We start from the raw sequence: 15,945 nt of genomic DNA, 5'->3' as shown, positions 1-15,945 counted from the left end.
TGTGGCCCAGTGGTAGAGCATGCTCAAAGCCTGGATTGAATTCCTAGCAACACATAGCAAATGGGAAAAAAACTAGTTTATTGTGCATATGAAAGAACAGCCTAAGGCCAGGTGCCCAGCTAATTGGGAGTTGGAGATGGGAGGACCGACAGCCCTGGCACAAAGTGAGCCCCCCCCCCCCATCTCAACTGAGCATTGCGGTGCACACCTGTTATCCCAGCTATGCTAGAAGCATAAGTAGGAGAATCACATACAGGCTGGCCCCGGCAGAACTCTCGAGACCCTCTCTGAAAAATAACCTAAGGCAAAAAGTGCTGGGGGCATGGCTCAAGTGGTTGAGCACCTGTCTAGCAACTTAGGAGGCCCTGAATTCAAACCCCAGTTCTGCCAAAAATTAAAAATAGTTTGAGTGGAGACTTGTGTCATACCAGCTTCATAAAGGATAAAGGAGGGAGGATTTTGACCTTTCTCATACATGATTGACTTATAAATTAACATTCTTTTAAAGGCAAAGCAGAGCTGTCTAAACCAACTTGTTTGTAGCTGGTGAGTTTAATTTCACTGTAGAGTTTATATTCTGTGTTTCTTTTTTATTTGAGCAAGCATTTGTGAAGTCAGGTTGACTTAAGTTTTGATTACAAGGTTGGCCTTGAAATATATTTAAACTGTGGCTTCCATTTTAATTTTTTTCTTTAACACTCCTTCTTATTTATTCCAAAGAAGGTATCTCAATCTCAGTTGATAAATAAGCATGACTCACAAATAGTTATTGTTTATTTATTGAGTGAATTCTAGTGCCAGGTCACGTTTTAGGTTTCTATAGAAATAACAGCCAAGAACCCAGCTCCCTAAGTTTGCAATATACCAAAGAGACAACTGGATATGGTAAAAAATAAGAAAAAGGTTAAACCCAGCAAATCAGTCATCTGTGCTCCACTGTGTGTTCTCTTAATCAGGCTCTTAACAGATGACTATCAGGTTAGAAATTGTTAATATTGACCAGGGAAGTTAACAAAGGATGAGACCATCACTCAATATCCTGAAATAAAATAAAGCTGAATTTATTCCTCAGTACAGTGAAGGGCAAGAAGTGTGGGTCAGGCCTAGGCTCCCAAGGCAGAGCAGATGGCTGATCTTACATAGGGATGTGGGGTAGGTGGAGGACTAGGGATAGGCAACCTTGGGAGGCATCAACAGGTGATGTCACCCCAGGTGGGGAATGATTTTGACTGTAAGAGGAGCACTGTTCAGGAGACTGAAACAAAGGGTTCACTCTGTCTCTGGCTTTAAAAAGTCTTGGAGTAGGACATTCAGGGCTGCTCTGTTAGCTCAGTGATTGCCATCAGGCAACCAGGATCAATGCTGTTTGCTATCATCAGTGGCCTGTGGTTTTTCACCCTCATTGTGCAAGATGGTTGGAGTATCTCCAGGAGTTGTGCCCTATTTCAGAAAGGAAGTCTGCCCTGAGACTCTGTCTACTCACTGTCCAGAACTATGTCATGTGACTGTAATGGAGAGCACGTGACTTATTCCCAGAGAGTATGGAAATGCAAGGTGCTCAGAATGGATGCTGAATTAGTCAACCTATGGAAACAGCAATATCAGGATACAAGAGGTAGATGATGCAGTAGAAACAGACTGATTTTACAGGGATGGAGTGAATCATGGAGTAGCAGAGTAGTGTGATAAGCGAGCTGGATGTGACTATCACAGCTGCCAGCAAAGCCAACATGTTCATTTACACTGTTTTTTACCCCACGGGGAGCTTTGGTGCTGCCTGATTGTTGTATCCTTAGGACCAAAATACACAGGCAAAGATCTTTATAAGTTTAAAAAGATTTCCCTTCAGTCAACAAAGGCCTGATTTGTTATCATAATATACAGTCACGGCCCCTGGCCCAATTCTCAGGCCTAGTTCAGAACAATGAACAAGCAAATAGATAGAGGGCCCTGCAATAACTTCATAAGTACTTGCCACGAATCTTCCCGCCAAAGGATCCAAGGCCACTCGCTAGGCCATTTGCCAGGTGACATTTGGGGATTATCAGAGAGCCAGTACCTATACTAACACTGATTCCTGGAGACTTAGAACTCCACTGTGACCCAGCCATCAGAGAATGTATTACTGCTGTATTGAGGGGGTGGCTCTGACAGTGGTGAAGGGAAATCTTTTCTTTTCTTTGCTTTTCTCTCCTCTCCTCTCTTCCCCTCCCCTCCCATCCCCTCCTCTTCCCCCCTCTCCCCTCCCCTCCCCTCCTCTCCTCCCCTCTCTTCTTTCTCTCTCTGTCCCACTGTGTACCCATGCTAGCCTTAAACTCCCAATCTTCATCAGTCTCCCAAGTGCTGGTATTACAGGTGCATACCCATGCCTAGCCTGTACCTAGTGACCCACAAAACCTTCCACTTCTTATGATTCTGGATTTGCTTGTTGAGAATAACCAAAGAAGGAACACTTCTACCAAGGGAGCATGGCAATGACTCCAGTGGCTTAGAAGGGCAGAATTATGATGTTGGCTCAAGGAACTGATTATAATGAAGGGCTAGAGTTGCTGCTATACAATGAGGAATAGGAAAAGTGTAGATGGAACCTTGTGATAGACTTCTGTAACCTGAATCAGAAAGGCCTACCAATGGCTCAGAGGAAAAGAAGGTTCCAGGTCACCTCGCCTAGGAAAGGTTTCTTACTCACTGAAGTGCTGGCTGAAGTCACAGTAACATGGAACAAGTAATAGAAACAAGAGAAGAAAAAGACTACCATGGCCTCAGGAATGGCTGTGGCAGGGCAATGATCACTGCTTGCACATCTGCTACTACTGACTTGTGTGTTTATTTGTGTATTTTAATTTTCTCCTTTTTCCTTTCCCCTTACCGAATTACTGCATAGACACTAGATACATAGTTGAACTGATGGTAGCTGACTTCACAATTTGGTCCATAGGTTAAGGGGATATCAAGATAAAATCGTGGATTGGGAGAGGAAGACACATCATTCAAAAATCCTGGACTTGGAGCTGGATGTGGTTTACCAGGGGAGGCGATCACATTTCTGGCTGAAGGATAATTAAACTGATTTGAATTGTGTGTAAATTTCACATTTTATAGGGAGAGGAAAATAACATAAGACGAAAAGATAATTGGATTAGTAGATAACAGGATTTTTTTTCTAAAATAGTCAACAAATTGCAAAGCATAGAATTTGTCAAATGCTAGAAATACATGATAATGCCATCTATGAGTTCCAGTAAATTACCTTCTATTATCTTTCCTTCAAAAGAAAAATAGCTACTTCACTAGGTATTTAATATAGATTTAGAGGAAATAAAATATATAATCTGTTACAAATATCTCAATTTATTCTACAGTATTAATCTCAAGTAATCCTGTTTATAACATAATCACAGCATTTACCAATCTGTGATTTTATAGATAACCAAATTTATTAAATTAAAAAGAAATTTACAGACACCAATTTCAGTGTTACAATGTAAGGGACAAGCCAGACACAGACACACACACACACACACACACACACACACCCCACTCCAGAAAGTCAGAAGTACATTTTATGCTAAAGTTACTTTCTGTCCAGGTCGAAACACTGTTCCACTTTGATTTTTTCTCTTCTTTGGATTTTGAAAGTTTTCATACCTTAAAAAAGTAAGAGAGATAGCAAAAAATGATTGTTTGCAAACAATTATATTTTAAGAAATGAAAAGAAAATAAATAATAAGCTAGACAAAATTTTTGTATGAATTAAATAATTTTTCAAAGTTGTACTCTAATAGAAAAAAGGAGCAAAGGGAATGAAAAGACAAGTTTGAAAAGATATAATACAAAAGGTAATGAATAATATAAAAATGGTTTTAATCAGAGAAAGGCCAATTACTAAACAAGATATAATTTTTCTGCAATCAAATCGGCCAAGGTTAGTGAACACTGTGACACTCAGGTTAGCGAGGGTGCTACTGAAAGACTCGCTGTACAATATTTCTAGAAGGCAATTTGGCTATATTTCAAAAGCATTAAAAAACGTGAGTATGCCAGGTGCCAGTGGCTCACACCTGTAATCCTAGCTACTCAGAGGCAGAGATTGGGAGGATCTCGTTTCAAAGCCAGCCTGGGCAAACAGTTTGTGTGAGACCCTATCTCAAAAAAGCTCCTCACAAAAAAAGGGTTGGTGGAGTGGCTCAAGGTGTAGACCTTAAGTTCAAGCTCCAGAACCATTAAAAAAAAAAATAAAAAAATGAGTACCCTGTAAGGCAACAATTCTACCTCCATCCTAGTGAAATAATTAGGGGTATGTGCTAACAGCTACAAAAATGTGCATTACCATACTGCTGCTAGTAGTGAAAGCCTGGGAACAACACCAAATGTCAATGAATTGGATATTATGGTACAGCTATACTATAAAATGACAAAAACAACAAAGTAGTAACCTTCTTAAATGTTCAAGTTGTATGGATGGCTAAAAGGGAGACAGCTATATAGCAATATGTGTGGAGTGTTCTTATCACAGTAAGAAAAATGTAAAAGCATACAAACTATATGAAATTAAGGAAAATGTCATTCTTTATTGTTCTTTATCTTTGTTTTTTGACTTTTCTACGGTAAGGACACATTGCTGATGTATGCACTCATACATGCCTCAAAGTACTGCAAAATTAGAGTTGAAATATTTATTGAGAGACCAGGAATAAATATTTATTGAATTATGTCAAATCACTCATAAGGAATGGTTGACAGTTCATTGTTCTCAGCCTCACAGGTAGCCACAGAGTCAATTACAAGAAGTCTAACTTGTATGGATTGCTAAAAGGGGGCAGCTATATAACAATATGAACAGAGTTTCTTTTCTTTCTTTTTTTTTTTTTTCAGTTCTGGGGCTTGAACTCAGGGCCTTCTCCTTGAGCCACTCTACCAGCCCTTTTTTTGACAGGTTTTCTTGAGATAGGATCTCCTGAACTATTTGCCTGACCTGCCTTTGAACTGTGATCCTTCTGATCTCTGCCTCCTGAGTAGCTAGGAATACAGGTGTGAGCCACAGGTGCCTGGCTCAGTGTTTTTTATCATAGTAAGAAAAAATATAAAAGTGTACAAGCCATGTGTACTAAACATGGTCCACAAATAAAAAATATGAATATAAATGTTCTTGAGATCGATAAAACTTAAATTATTTTAAAAACTGGAGGTGTGGTTCAAGTGGTAAAGTGCCTGCTATACAAGTGTAAAGCCCTGAGTTCATACTCCAGTACTGCAAAAAAAGAAAAAAAAAAAATTATTTTGAAGTCAAACAGGTATTTACTTTTTTTTTAAATAAATCTTGCAAATCATACAACCAGAATCATTTAGGAGCTATTGATTTTCCTATTTTTCAAAGTTTCTAAAATTAAATTAGTTGATGATAAACAATGCAATATGATCAAATTAATTAGTTAATTAAAATTCAATTTTGACTTCGGCACTCCTCAAGTTTCTGGGTTAAATACAGAGCTATTACCTATTTTTATTTATTTGCTTGTTTGTTTTATGGTGGTGCTGGGGATGGAACCCAGGGCCTCATGCATGCTAAGCATACACTCTGCCACTGGCCCAACACCCCCAGTCCAACCACATAAGTCTTTTGAATTAATTTCTTAAAATATTTAAAAATACTATTTTTTATTTTAAATATAAACTTTTAAAGTTTAAGTGAATGATGATGCACCTGTAATAAGCCTGTACGTCCACAAGAAGTCGTTACTTACAGTTCAGCAAAATTCTTCCAGTCATCTTCACTAATGGACGGTCTTGTATGACTGAGTGCAGTCATTAAATGTGACTGACTAATAGCAAGACTGGTCTTGACTGGTCCTGGTTGGGGAAGGGATTCATCCTCCTTAAACAAAAGACAGATTAACAAAACGTTAACTTAGGAATAGTTTTTACAGAGGACCATACACTCCCTTTCTTAGCACTAAAATGGTTTGGAAGCAAGAAGTTCATACCATTTGACAACTTGGTATGTTTTAATACCTTGTTTATAAATATAGCTCACTTACAAGTCAAAAGAATATATATCAAAAAGAGAAACGATTTTTAAAAAGTTTTTTGGGGGTGGAACTGGGGTTGAACTCAGGAGCTCATGCTTGCCAGGCAGGCCCTCTACCTCTTGTGCCATGCTCCCAGGCCTTTTTTGTTTTAGTTGTTTTTGTTTTTCAGATACAGTCCCATGTTTTTGCTGGGAGATGGCTCTGAACTGTGATCCTCCTATCTATGCCTCCCCCATAGGGAAGATTACAGGAACACACTACTACATACAGCAAAAAAAAGAAAGTTTTAACAATTATACTGAGAAGGAAAAAAAGCCATACTCCACTTTGGCTTCGATATCTGCCTTTGATAATACTGATCTCTGCCCTCAGTTGATCTCGTTGCTCTTGTGTAAGTTCTTGGTAACCTTCTTGTGAAGCTGCCCTGAACAATGGAGGTTGTGAAAACAACTGTTCTTTCCCAGGAAGTCCAGGCAAATCCTGAGTCATGGAGCTTGGTGCAGAGAGACACTGTGAGCTCTGCATGTAGGTATGGTAGTGGAAGAAGGAAGAAAGAACAAGGAGGGGAGCAAGAGAGAAAAAAAATCATGTGCTTACTAAAGACAAAAACATAAAATTTTAAGTAATAAACCTTAACACAGATTAAGTTCACATTTCAATTCACTGAAATTAAGCAAGCCTGAAAGATGTTGGCATTCTATAAAATCAAAGTTCACTGATATTTATCTTATAGAGTCACCATTAAATCAAAACTGCCATAACACAGGGACTTTTTTTTTCTGCTTTGTTACTCAAATCCACAATATCAATGGCCAATGATAGGTTCCAAATGAGCCTTACTCTTAGTTTTTGGCAAACACTTACAGGAAGGTTCTAGGACATTTCTAGAAAGAAGTTAAGAAACAGAAAACACAATTAAAGACTAGATTTTAAAAAATACTATACATATGAACAAACAAATGAGCAACTTTTATACTATTAAAAAATCTGGAATAAGCAACAACAACAAAAAGACACGTAGCAAAGAGGGCGGGGCGCCCTGAGCACCAAAGGGGGGGGCAAGCAATTTCTCATTGAACTGTAAATAAACAAGCCACCGGAGAAGGCAGAAGTGGGGGCGCACGCCCAGCAACCAGGAGCAGGAAAGCTTGTAAAAGTGGTGTTGGGAGGAAAACTCCACAGGAGAGGGGGGAAGACCCACTTCCCACGTGAACTGTAAATAAACACGCAGGCCTGAGAAAGCTGGTGCAGTGTCACCTCCCCCAATGTACTTTGAAAGGGAAAACTTGTAGCAGAGGCTCTAGCACAGGAGAACTCTGAGTAAACAAAGCCTGCAGGGCCAGGTGAGTGCTAAGCTCACCCCAGAGATCTGCATAAATAACGCCGCCAGCTACAGGCTGAGAGCAGCAAGCAGGCAAGCCACAGCCGCAGATACCACTCTCAGAACTGTCTCCAGATGCTTTTTTTTTCTTTCTTTCTCTCTTCCTTTGATGAGAAAACAACCGAACTACACCTGCATGCTGAAAAACTTACTGAAACTGTATTGCATTTGAACTTGGGACACTTTGTGGTGTTTTTTGTGTATATGTGTGTGGTTTTTTTTTTTTTGGTTTTTTCCCCTTTGATGACAAAGACAGAACTATGTCTGAGACACCATGTCCGGGATTGGAGGCTGAGGGACGAACACAAAAATTATTAAGACTGAAACATTATTGCATTTGAACTTGGAGTTTTCTCTCTCTGTCTCTCTAATGCCTGTTTAGCTTACTGTTGATTAGTACACTATCTCTCCCTGCTTATCTTTGAAACTTTTTGTTTTGTTTTTTTTACTTGTTTGTTTTCCCTTTTTCTTTACCTTCTTTGCTTTCCCTCTCCTCTCACCCTTCCATTCTAAATATCACCATTGTTATTATTACAAGTTAGAAAATACTTAATTGCGCACAGTACAGGGACAGTAACAACACCAAAGACAATGATGGGAAGACAGAAAAAACAGGGAACCCAGTTTCCCCACAGCAAAAATTAGTAGAGGAACCAGAGGGAAATGAAGAAAACAGATACTCAGACCCAGACTCCAACAAAATGAAGATAAACTATGCCAAAGAACCCAATGAGGCCCACAGGAATAATTTAAAAGAAGAAATACTACAGGTACTCAATGAGAATTTTATAGAAATGATACTGGATATGGTCAACCAAAATGTACAGGAGACACTCAAGAAGATAGAGAATTTGAAAAAGCAAAAGAAGAAATAAAGGAAACCATAGAAGCACTGTATAAACACCAAAGTGAAACAGGGAACATGATTAATAAAGAGATAACTGAACTCAGGAAGAAAATAAAAAACATTAATGAGGAAATGACCCAGGATATGGAAAACCTCAGAAAAAAGAATGAAACAGAACTGCAAAACAAAACGGAAGGCCAATCCAGCAGAATAGAACAAACAAAAGACAGAATCTCATAACTCGAAGATGAAATGGTAATTAAAGGAAAAACTGAAGAACTATTAGTTAAACAACTCAAAACCTGTGAAAAGAAAATGCAAGAACTCACTGACTCCATCAAAAGACCAAACCTGAGAATCATGGGCATAGAAGAAGGAGAAGAGGTGCAAGCGAAAGGAATGCGTAATATATTCAACAAAATAATAACAGAAATTTTCCCAAATCTAGAGAAAGCTATTCCCATACAGATGCAAGAGGCCTCCAGAACACCAAACAGACCAGATCAAAATAGAACTACCCCACGGCATATCATCATTAAAACAACAAGTACAGAAACTAGGGAAAGAATATTGAAGGCTGTAAGAGAGAAAAAACAAGTAACATACAAAGGTAAACCCATCAAAATCACAGCAGACTTCTCAACAGAAACATTAAAAGCAAGAAGAGCTTGGGGTGAGATCTTCCGGGTATTGAATGAAAATAACTACAACCCTAGGATACTCTACCCAGCAAAACTATCATTCAAAATAGATGGAACAATAAAAGTCTTCCATGATAAGCAGAAACTAAAACAATACGTGACCACAAAGCCACCACTACAAAATATTCTTCAAGGGACTCTGCACACAGAAAGTGAAACCCAACATAACCATGAAAGGGCAGGCAGCACCAAACTACAGGAAAAGAAAAAGCAAGAAAGTAGACAGTAACCTCGATCTAGGTACACACAATCAAACCTTCAAACAACTAAGATAACTAAATGACAGGAATCACCACATACCTATCAGTACTAATACTTACTGTTAATGGACTTAATTCACCCATCAAAAGGCACCGTTTGACGAAATGGATTAAAAAGGAAGATCCAACAATTTGTTATTTACAGAAGACCCATCTCACTGACAGAAATAAGCACAGGCTTAGGATGAAAGGCTGGAAGAAGATTTACCAAGCCAATGGCCCCCGAAACAGGCAGGAGTAGCAATACTTATCTCTGACAAAGTAGACTTCAAACTATATTGATCAAATGAGATAAAGACGGACATTCCATACTAATAAAAGGGGAAATAGACCAAAAGGAAATAATAATCATCAACCTGTATGCACCCAATATCAATGCACCCAATTTCATCAAACATACCCTGAAAGACCTAAAAGCATATATTAATGCCAACACAGTGGTCGTGGGAGACTTTAACACCCCATTATCATCAACAGATAGGTCATCCAAACAAAAAATCAATAAAGAAATCCTAGATCTAAAATATACCATAGATCAAATGGACCTAGGTGATGTCTACAGAACATTTCATCCAACTTCTACACAATATACATTCTTCTCAGCAGCCCATGGAACCTTCTCCAAAACAGATCATATCCTAGGACACAAAGCAAGCCTCAGCAAATATAAGAAAACAGAAATTATATTTCTGTTATATTATGCATTCTATCTGATCACAATAGAATAAAACTAGAACTCAACAACAAAAGTAAAGACAAGAAACATGCAAACAGCTGGAAAATGAATAACTCATTGCTTAATGAACAATGGGTCATTGATAAAATAAAAGAGGAAATTAAAAAGTTCCTGGAAGTCAATGAAAATGAAAACATAACCTACTGGAACCTATGGGACACAGGAAAGGCAGTCCTGAGAGGAAAGTTTATAGCCATGAGTGCATACATTAAAAAAACTGAAAGATCCCAAATCAATGACCTAATGGTACATCTCAAACTCCTAGAAAAACAAGAACAAGCAAATCCCAAAACAAATAGAAGGAGAGAAATAATAAAAGTAAGAGCTGAAATCAATGAAATAGAAACCAAAAAAAAAAAAAAAAAAAAAACGAAGAATTAATGAAACAAAGAGTTGGTTCTTTGAAAAAATAAACAAGATGAACAGACCCCTGGCAAACCTGACTAAAATGAGGAGAGAAAGAACCCAAATTAGTTGAATCAGGAATACAAAAGGGGAGATAACAACAAACACCATGGAAGTCCAGGAAATCATCAGAGACTACTTTGAGAACCTATATTCAAATAAATTTGAAAATCTTAAAGAAATGGACAGATTTCTAGATACATATGATAATCTAAAACTGAACCAAGAGGTTATTAATCACCTGAATAGACCTATAACACAAAATGAAATTGAAGCAGCAATGAAATTGAAGTCCAGGACCTGATGGATTCTCTGCTGAATTCTATCAGACCTTTAAAGAACTAACACCAACCCTCCTTAAACTGTTCCACGAAATAGAAAGGGAAGGAAAACTGCCTAACACATTTTATGAAGCCAGTATTACACTTATCCCAAAACCAGGCAAAGACACCTCCAAAAAGGAGAACTATAGGCCAATCTCCTTAATGAACACTGGTGCAATAATCCTCAATAAAGTAATGGTAAACTGAATTCAACATCAAAAAGATTATTCACCATGACCAAGTAGGTTTCATCTCAGGAATGCAGGGGTGGTTCAACATACAAAAATCAATAAATGTAATAAACTACATTAACAGAGGCAAAGACAAAAACCACTTAATCATCTCAATAGATGCAGAAAAAGCCTTTGATAAGATCCAACACCATTTCATGATAAAGGCTCTAAGAAAACTAGGAATAGAAGCAAAGTACCTCAACATTATAAAAGCTATATATGACAAACCTATAGCCAGCATTATACTTAATGGAGAAAAACTAAAACCATTTCCTCTAAAATCAGGAACCAGACAAGGATGCCCACTATTTCCACTCCTATTCAACATAATACTGGAATTCCTAGCCAGAGCAATTAGGCAAGAAGAAGGAATATAAGGAATACAAATAGGTAAAGAAACTGTCAAAATATCCCTATTTGCAGACGACATGATCCTATACCTTAAAGACCCAAAAAACTCTACTCAAAAGCTCCTAGACATCATCAATAGCTACAGCAAGGTAGCAGGATATAAAATCAACATAGAAAAATCATTAGCATTTCTATACACTAACAATGAGCAAACGGAAAAAGAATGTATGAAAACAATTCCAGTTACAATAGCCTCAAAAAAAATCAAATACCTAGGTGTAAACCTAACAAAAGATGTGAAAGACCTCTACAAGGAAAACTATACACTTCTGAAGAAAGAGATTGAGGAAGACTATAGAAAGTGGAGAGATCTCCCATGCTCATGGATTGGTAGAATCAACATAGTAAAAATGTCTATACTCCCAAAAGTAATCTACATGTTTAATGCAATTCCCATCAAAATTCCAATGACATTCATCAAAGAGACTGAAAAATCTACTGTTAAATTTATATGGAAACACAAGAGGCCACGAATAGCCAAGGCAATACTCAGTCAAAAGAACAATGCAGGAGGTATCACAATACCTGACTTCAAACTATATTACAAAGCAATAATAATAAAAACAGCATGGTACTGGCACAAAAACAGACATGAAGACCAGTGGAACAGAATAGAGGATCCAGATATGAAGCCACACAACTATAAGCAACTTATCTTTGACAAAGGAGCTAAAACTATACGATGGAGAAATAGCAGCCTCTTCAACAAAAACTGCTGGGAAAACTGGTTAGCAGTCTGCAAAAAACTGAAACTAGATCCATGTATATCACCCTATACCAAGATTAACTCAAAATGGATCAAGGATCTGAATATCAGACCCCAAACTCTTAAGTTGATACAAGAAAGAGTAGGAAATACTCTGGAGTTAGTAGGTATAGGTAAGAACTTTCTCAATGAAACCCCAGCAGCACAGCAACTAAGAGATAGCATAGATAAATGGGACCTCATAAAACTAAAAAGCTTCTGTTCATCAAAAGAAATGGTCTCTAAACTGAAGAGAACACCCACAGAGTGGGAGAAAATATTTGCCAAATATACATCAGACAAAGGACTGATAACCAGAATATACAGGGAACTTAAAAAACTAAATTCTCCCAAAACTAATGAACCAATAAAGAAATGGGCAGGTGAACTAAACAGAACTTTCTCAAAAGAAGAAATTCAAATGGCCAGAAAACACATGAAAAAATGCTCACCATCTCTAGCAATAAAGGAAATGCAAATTAAAACCACACTAAGATTCCACCTCACCCCTGTTAGAATAGCCATCATCAGCAACACCACCAACAACAGGTGTTGGCGAGGATGCGGGGAAAAAGGAACCCTCTTACACTGTTGGTGGGAATGTAGACTAGTACAACCACTCTGGAAAAAAATTTGGAGGCTACTTAAAAAGCTGGACATCGATCTACCATTTGATCCAGCAATACCACTCTTGGGGATATACCCAAAAGACTGTTACTCCAGAGGCACCTGCACATCCATGTTTATTGCGGCACTATTCACAATAGCCAAGTTATGGAAACAGCCAAGATGCCCCAGCACTGACGAATGGATTAAGAAAATGTGGTATCTATACACAATGGAATTTTATGCAGCCATGAAGAAGAACGAAATGTTATCATTTGCTGGTAAATGGATGGAATTGGAGAACATCATTCTGAGTGAGGTTAGCCTGGCTCAAAAGACCAAAAATCGTATGTTCTCCCTCATATGTGGACATTAGATCAAGGGCAAACACAACAAGGGGATTGGACTATGAGCACATGATAAAAGCGAGAGCACACAAGGGAGGGGTGAGGATAGGTAAGACACCAAAAAAACTAGCTAGCATTTGTTGCCCTTAATGCAGAGAAACTAAAGCAGATACCTTAAAGCAACTGAGGCCAATAGGAAAAGGAGACCAGGAACTAGAGAAAAGGTTAGATGAAAAAGAATTAACCTAGAAGGTAACACCCACGCACAGGAAATCAATGTGAGTCAATGCCCTGTATAGCTATCCTTATCTCAACCAGCAAAACCCCTTGTTCCTTCCTATTATTGCTTATACTCTCTCTACAACAAAATTAGAGATAAGGGCAAAATAGTTTCTGCTGGGTATTGAGGGGGGGAGCGGGAGGGGGTGGAGTGGGTGGTAAGGGAGGGGGTGGGGTCAGGGGGGAGAAATAAACCAAGCCTTGTATGCACATATGAATAATAAAAGAAAAATGAAAAAAAAAATCATTAGCATTTCTATACATTAATAATGAACAAACTGAAAAAGAATACATGAAAAGAATTCTATTTACAATAGCCTCAAAAAAAATCAAATAACCTAGGTGTAAACTTAACTAAAGATGTGAACGACCTCTACAAGGAAAACTATAAACTTCTGAAGAAAGAGATTGAGGAAGACTATAGAAAGTGGAGAGATCTCCCATGCTCATGGATTGGTAGAATCAACATAGTAAAAATGTCCATACTCCCAAAAGTAATCTACATGTTTAATGCAATTCCCATCAAAATTCCAATGACATTCATTAAAGACATTGAAAAATCTACTGTTAAATTTATATGGAAACACAAGAGGCCACAAATAGCCAAGGCAATACTCAGTCAAAAGAACAATGCTGGAGGTATCACGATACCTGACTTCAAACTATATTACAAAGCAATAACAATAAAAACAGCATGGTACTGGCAAAAAAACAGACATGAAGACCAGTGGAAGAGAATAGAGGACCCGGATATGAAGCCACACAACTATAACCAACTTGTCTTTGACAAAGGCACTAAAAATATACAATGGAGAAAAGACAGCCTCTTCAGCAAAAACTGCTGGGAAAACTGGTTAGCAGTCTGCAAAAAATTGAAACTAGATCCATGTTTATTACTCTATACTGATATTAACTCAAAATGGATGAAGGATCTTAACATCAGATCACAAACTCTAAAGTTGATACAGGAAAGAGTAGGAAATACTCTGGAGTTAGTAGGTATAGGCAAGAACTTTCTCAATGGAACCCCAGCAGCACAGCAACTAAGAGATAGCATAGATAAATGGGACTTCATAAAACTAAAAAGCTTCTGCTCAACAAAAGAAATGGTCTCTAAACTGAAGAGAACACCCACAGAGTGGGACAAAATATTTGCCAGCTACACATTAGACAAAGGACTGATAACCAGAATATATAGGGAACTTGAAAAACTAAATTCTCCCAAAATTAATGAACCAATAAAGAAATGGGCAAGTGAACTAAACAGAACTTTCTCAAAAGAAGAAATTCAAGTGGCCAAAAAACACATGTAAAAATGCTCTAGCCATAAAGGAAATGTAAATTAAATCCACACTAAGATTCCACCTCACCCCTGTTAGAATAGCCATCATTAGCGACACCACTAACAACAGGTGTTGGCGAGCATGTGGGGAAAAGGAACCCTCTTACACTGCTGGTGGGAATGCAAACTAGTACAACCACTCTGGAAAAAAATGTGAAGGCTTCTTAAAAATCTAAACATAGATCTACCATATGATCCAGCAATACCACTCTTGGGGATATACCCAAAAGACTGTGACACAGGTTACTCCAGAGGCACTTGCACACCCATGTTTATTGCAGGACTATTCACAATAGCCAAGTTATGGAAACAGCCAAGATGCCCCACTACTGACGAATGGATTAAGAAAATGTGGTACTTATATACAATGGAATTTTATGCAGCCATGAAGAAGAATGAAATGTTATCATTTGCAAGTAAATGTATGGAACTAGAGAACATCATTCTGAGTGAGGTTAGCCTGGCCCTATAGATCAAAAATCGTATGTTCTCCCTCATATGCGGACATTAGATCAAGCGCAAACAAAACAAGGGGATTGGACTTTGAGCACATGATAAAGTGAGAGCACACAAGGGAGGTATGAGGATAGGTAAGACACCCAAAAAACTAGATAGCATTTGTTGTCCTCAATGCACAGAAACTAAAGCAGATACTTTAAAGCAACTGAGGCTAATAGTAGAAGGGAACCAGGAACTAGAGAAAAGGTTAGTTCAAGAAGAATTAACTTAGAAGGTAACATACATGTACAGGAAAGCAATGCGCGTCAGCTCCCTGTATAGCTATCCTTATCTCAACCAGCAAAAACCCTGGTCCTTCCTATTATTGTTTATACTTTCTCTTCAACAAAATTAGAGATAAGGGCAGAATAGTTTCTGCCAGGTAGCGATGGATAAGGGAGGGGGTGCGGGGAAGCGGGGAGAAATGACCCAAATATTGTATGCACATATGAATAAAATAAAAATTAAAAAAAAATCTGAATAAACTCAATGTACCCAAAAAAGTAACTAAATATATGTAAAAATGTTATGTGTACCAAAAAGTAACAGTGAGCCATTATTAATTTGGGGGGGGATATATGTTGAATGCTATTTTAATTAGGTACAAAAACAATAAAACTGCCCACATTTAATCTAAATATTTTCATCTTGATTCATTATTAGTACTTTCACTGTGCTTTTATTTTCAAAGGAAAGAATCACAAACAGATATCATTTTTGTTGTCAGGAATTTTTTTTTGCTGTACTGGGGGTTTGAATTCAGGGACTTTACCTTGAACTACCAGCCCTATTTTTGTGATGA

The 15,945-nt window shown here is 37.9% G+C and overlaps 1 protein-coding gene across 3 annotated transcripts in view; it reads right to left on the bottom strand.

Moving 5' to 3' along the window:
• Positions 1 to 3,139: 3,139 nt before the first annotated feature.
• Pex1 (peroxisomal biogenesis factor 1) overlaps positions 3,140 to 15,945 on the bottom strand; it is a 52,764-nt gene continuing 39,958 nt past the window's right edge. The window contains exons 22-24 of one of the 3 annotated variants that reach the window (XM_020161183.2): positions 6,351 to 6,548; positions 5,745 to 5,875; positions 3,140 to 3,648 (exon numbers count right to left, since the gene is read on the bottom strand). In XM_020161183.2, coding sequence (XP_020016772.2) covers positions 3,564 to 3,648; positions 5,745 to 5,875; positions 6,351 to 6,548 — 414 coding nt within the window. In that variant the 3' untranslated portion in view covers positions 3,140 to 3,563. Of the gene's footprint in view, positions 3,649 to 5,741; positions 5,876 to 6,350; positions 6,549 to 15,945 lie in introns of those variants that run through there. The other 2 variants (XM_074064742.1, XM_074064743.1) reach the window with 2 other exon arrangements.

This window comes from Castor canadensis, chromosome 2 (assembly GCF_047511655.1).
Source record: "Castor canadensis chromosome 2, mCasCan1.hap1v2, whole genome shotgun sequence".
Taxonomy (NCBI): Eukaryota; Metazoa; Chordata; class Mammalia; order Rodentia; family Castoridae; genus Castor; species Castor canadensis.
Note: the sequence above shows the minus strand (reverse complement) of the source record. Positions and strands in the feature narration are given on the sequence as shown.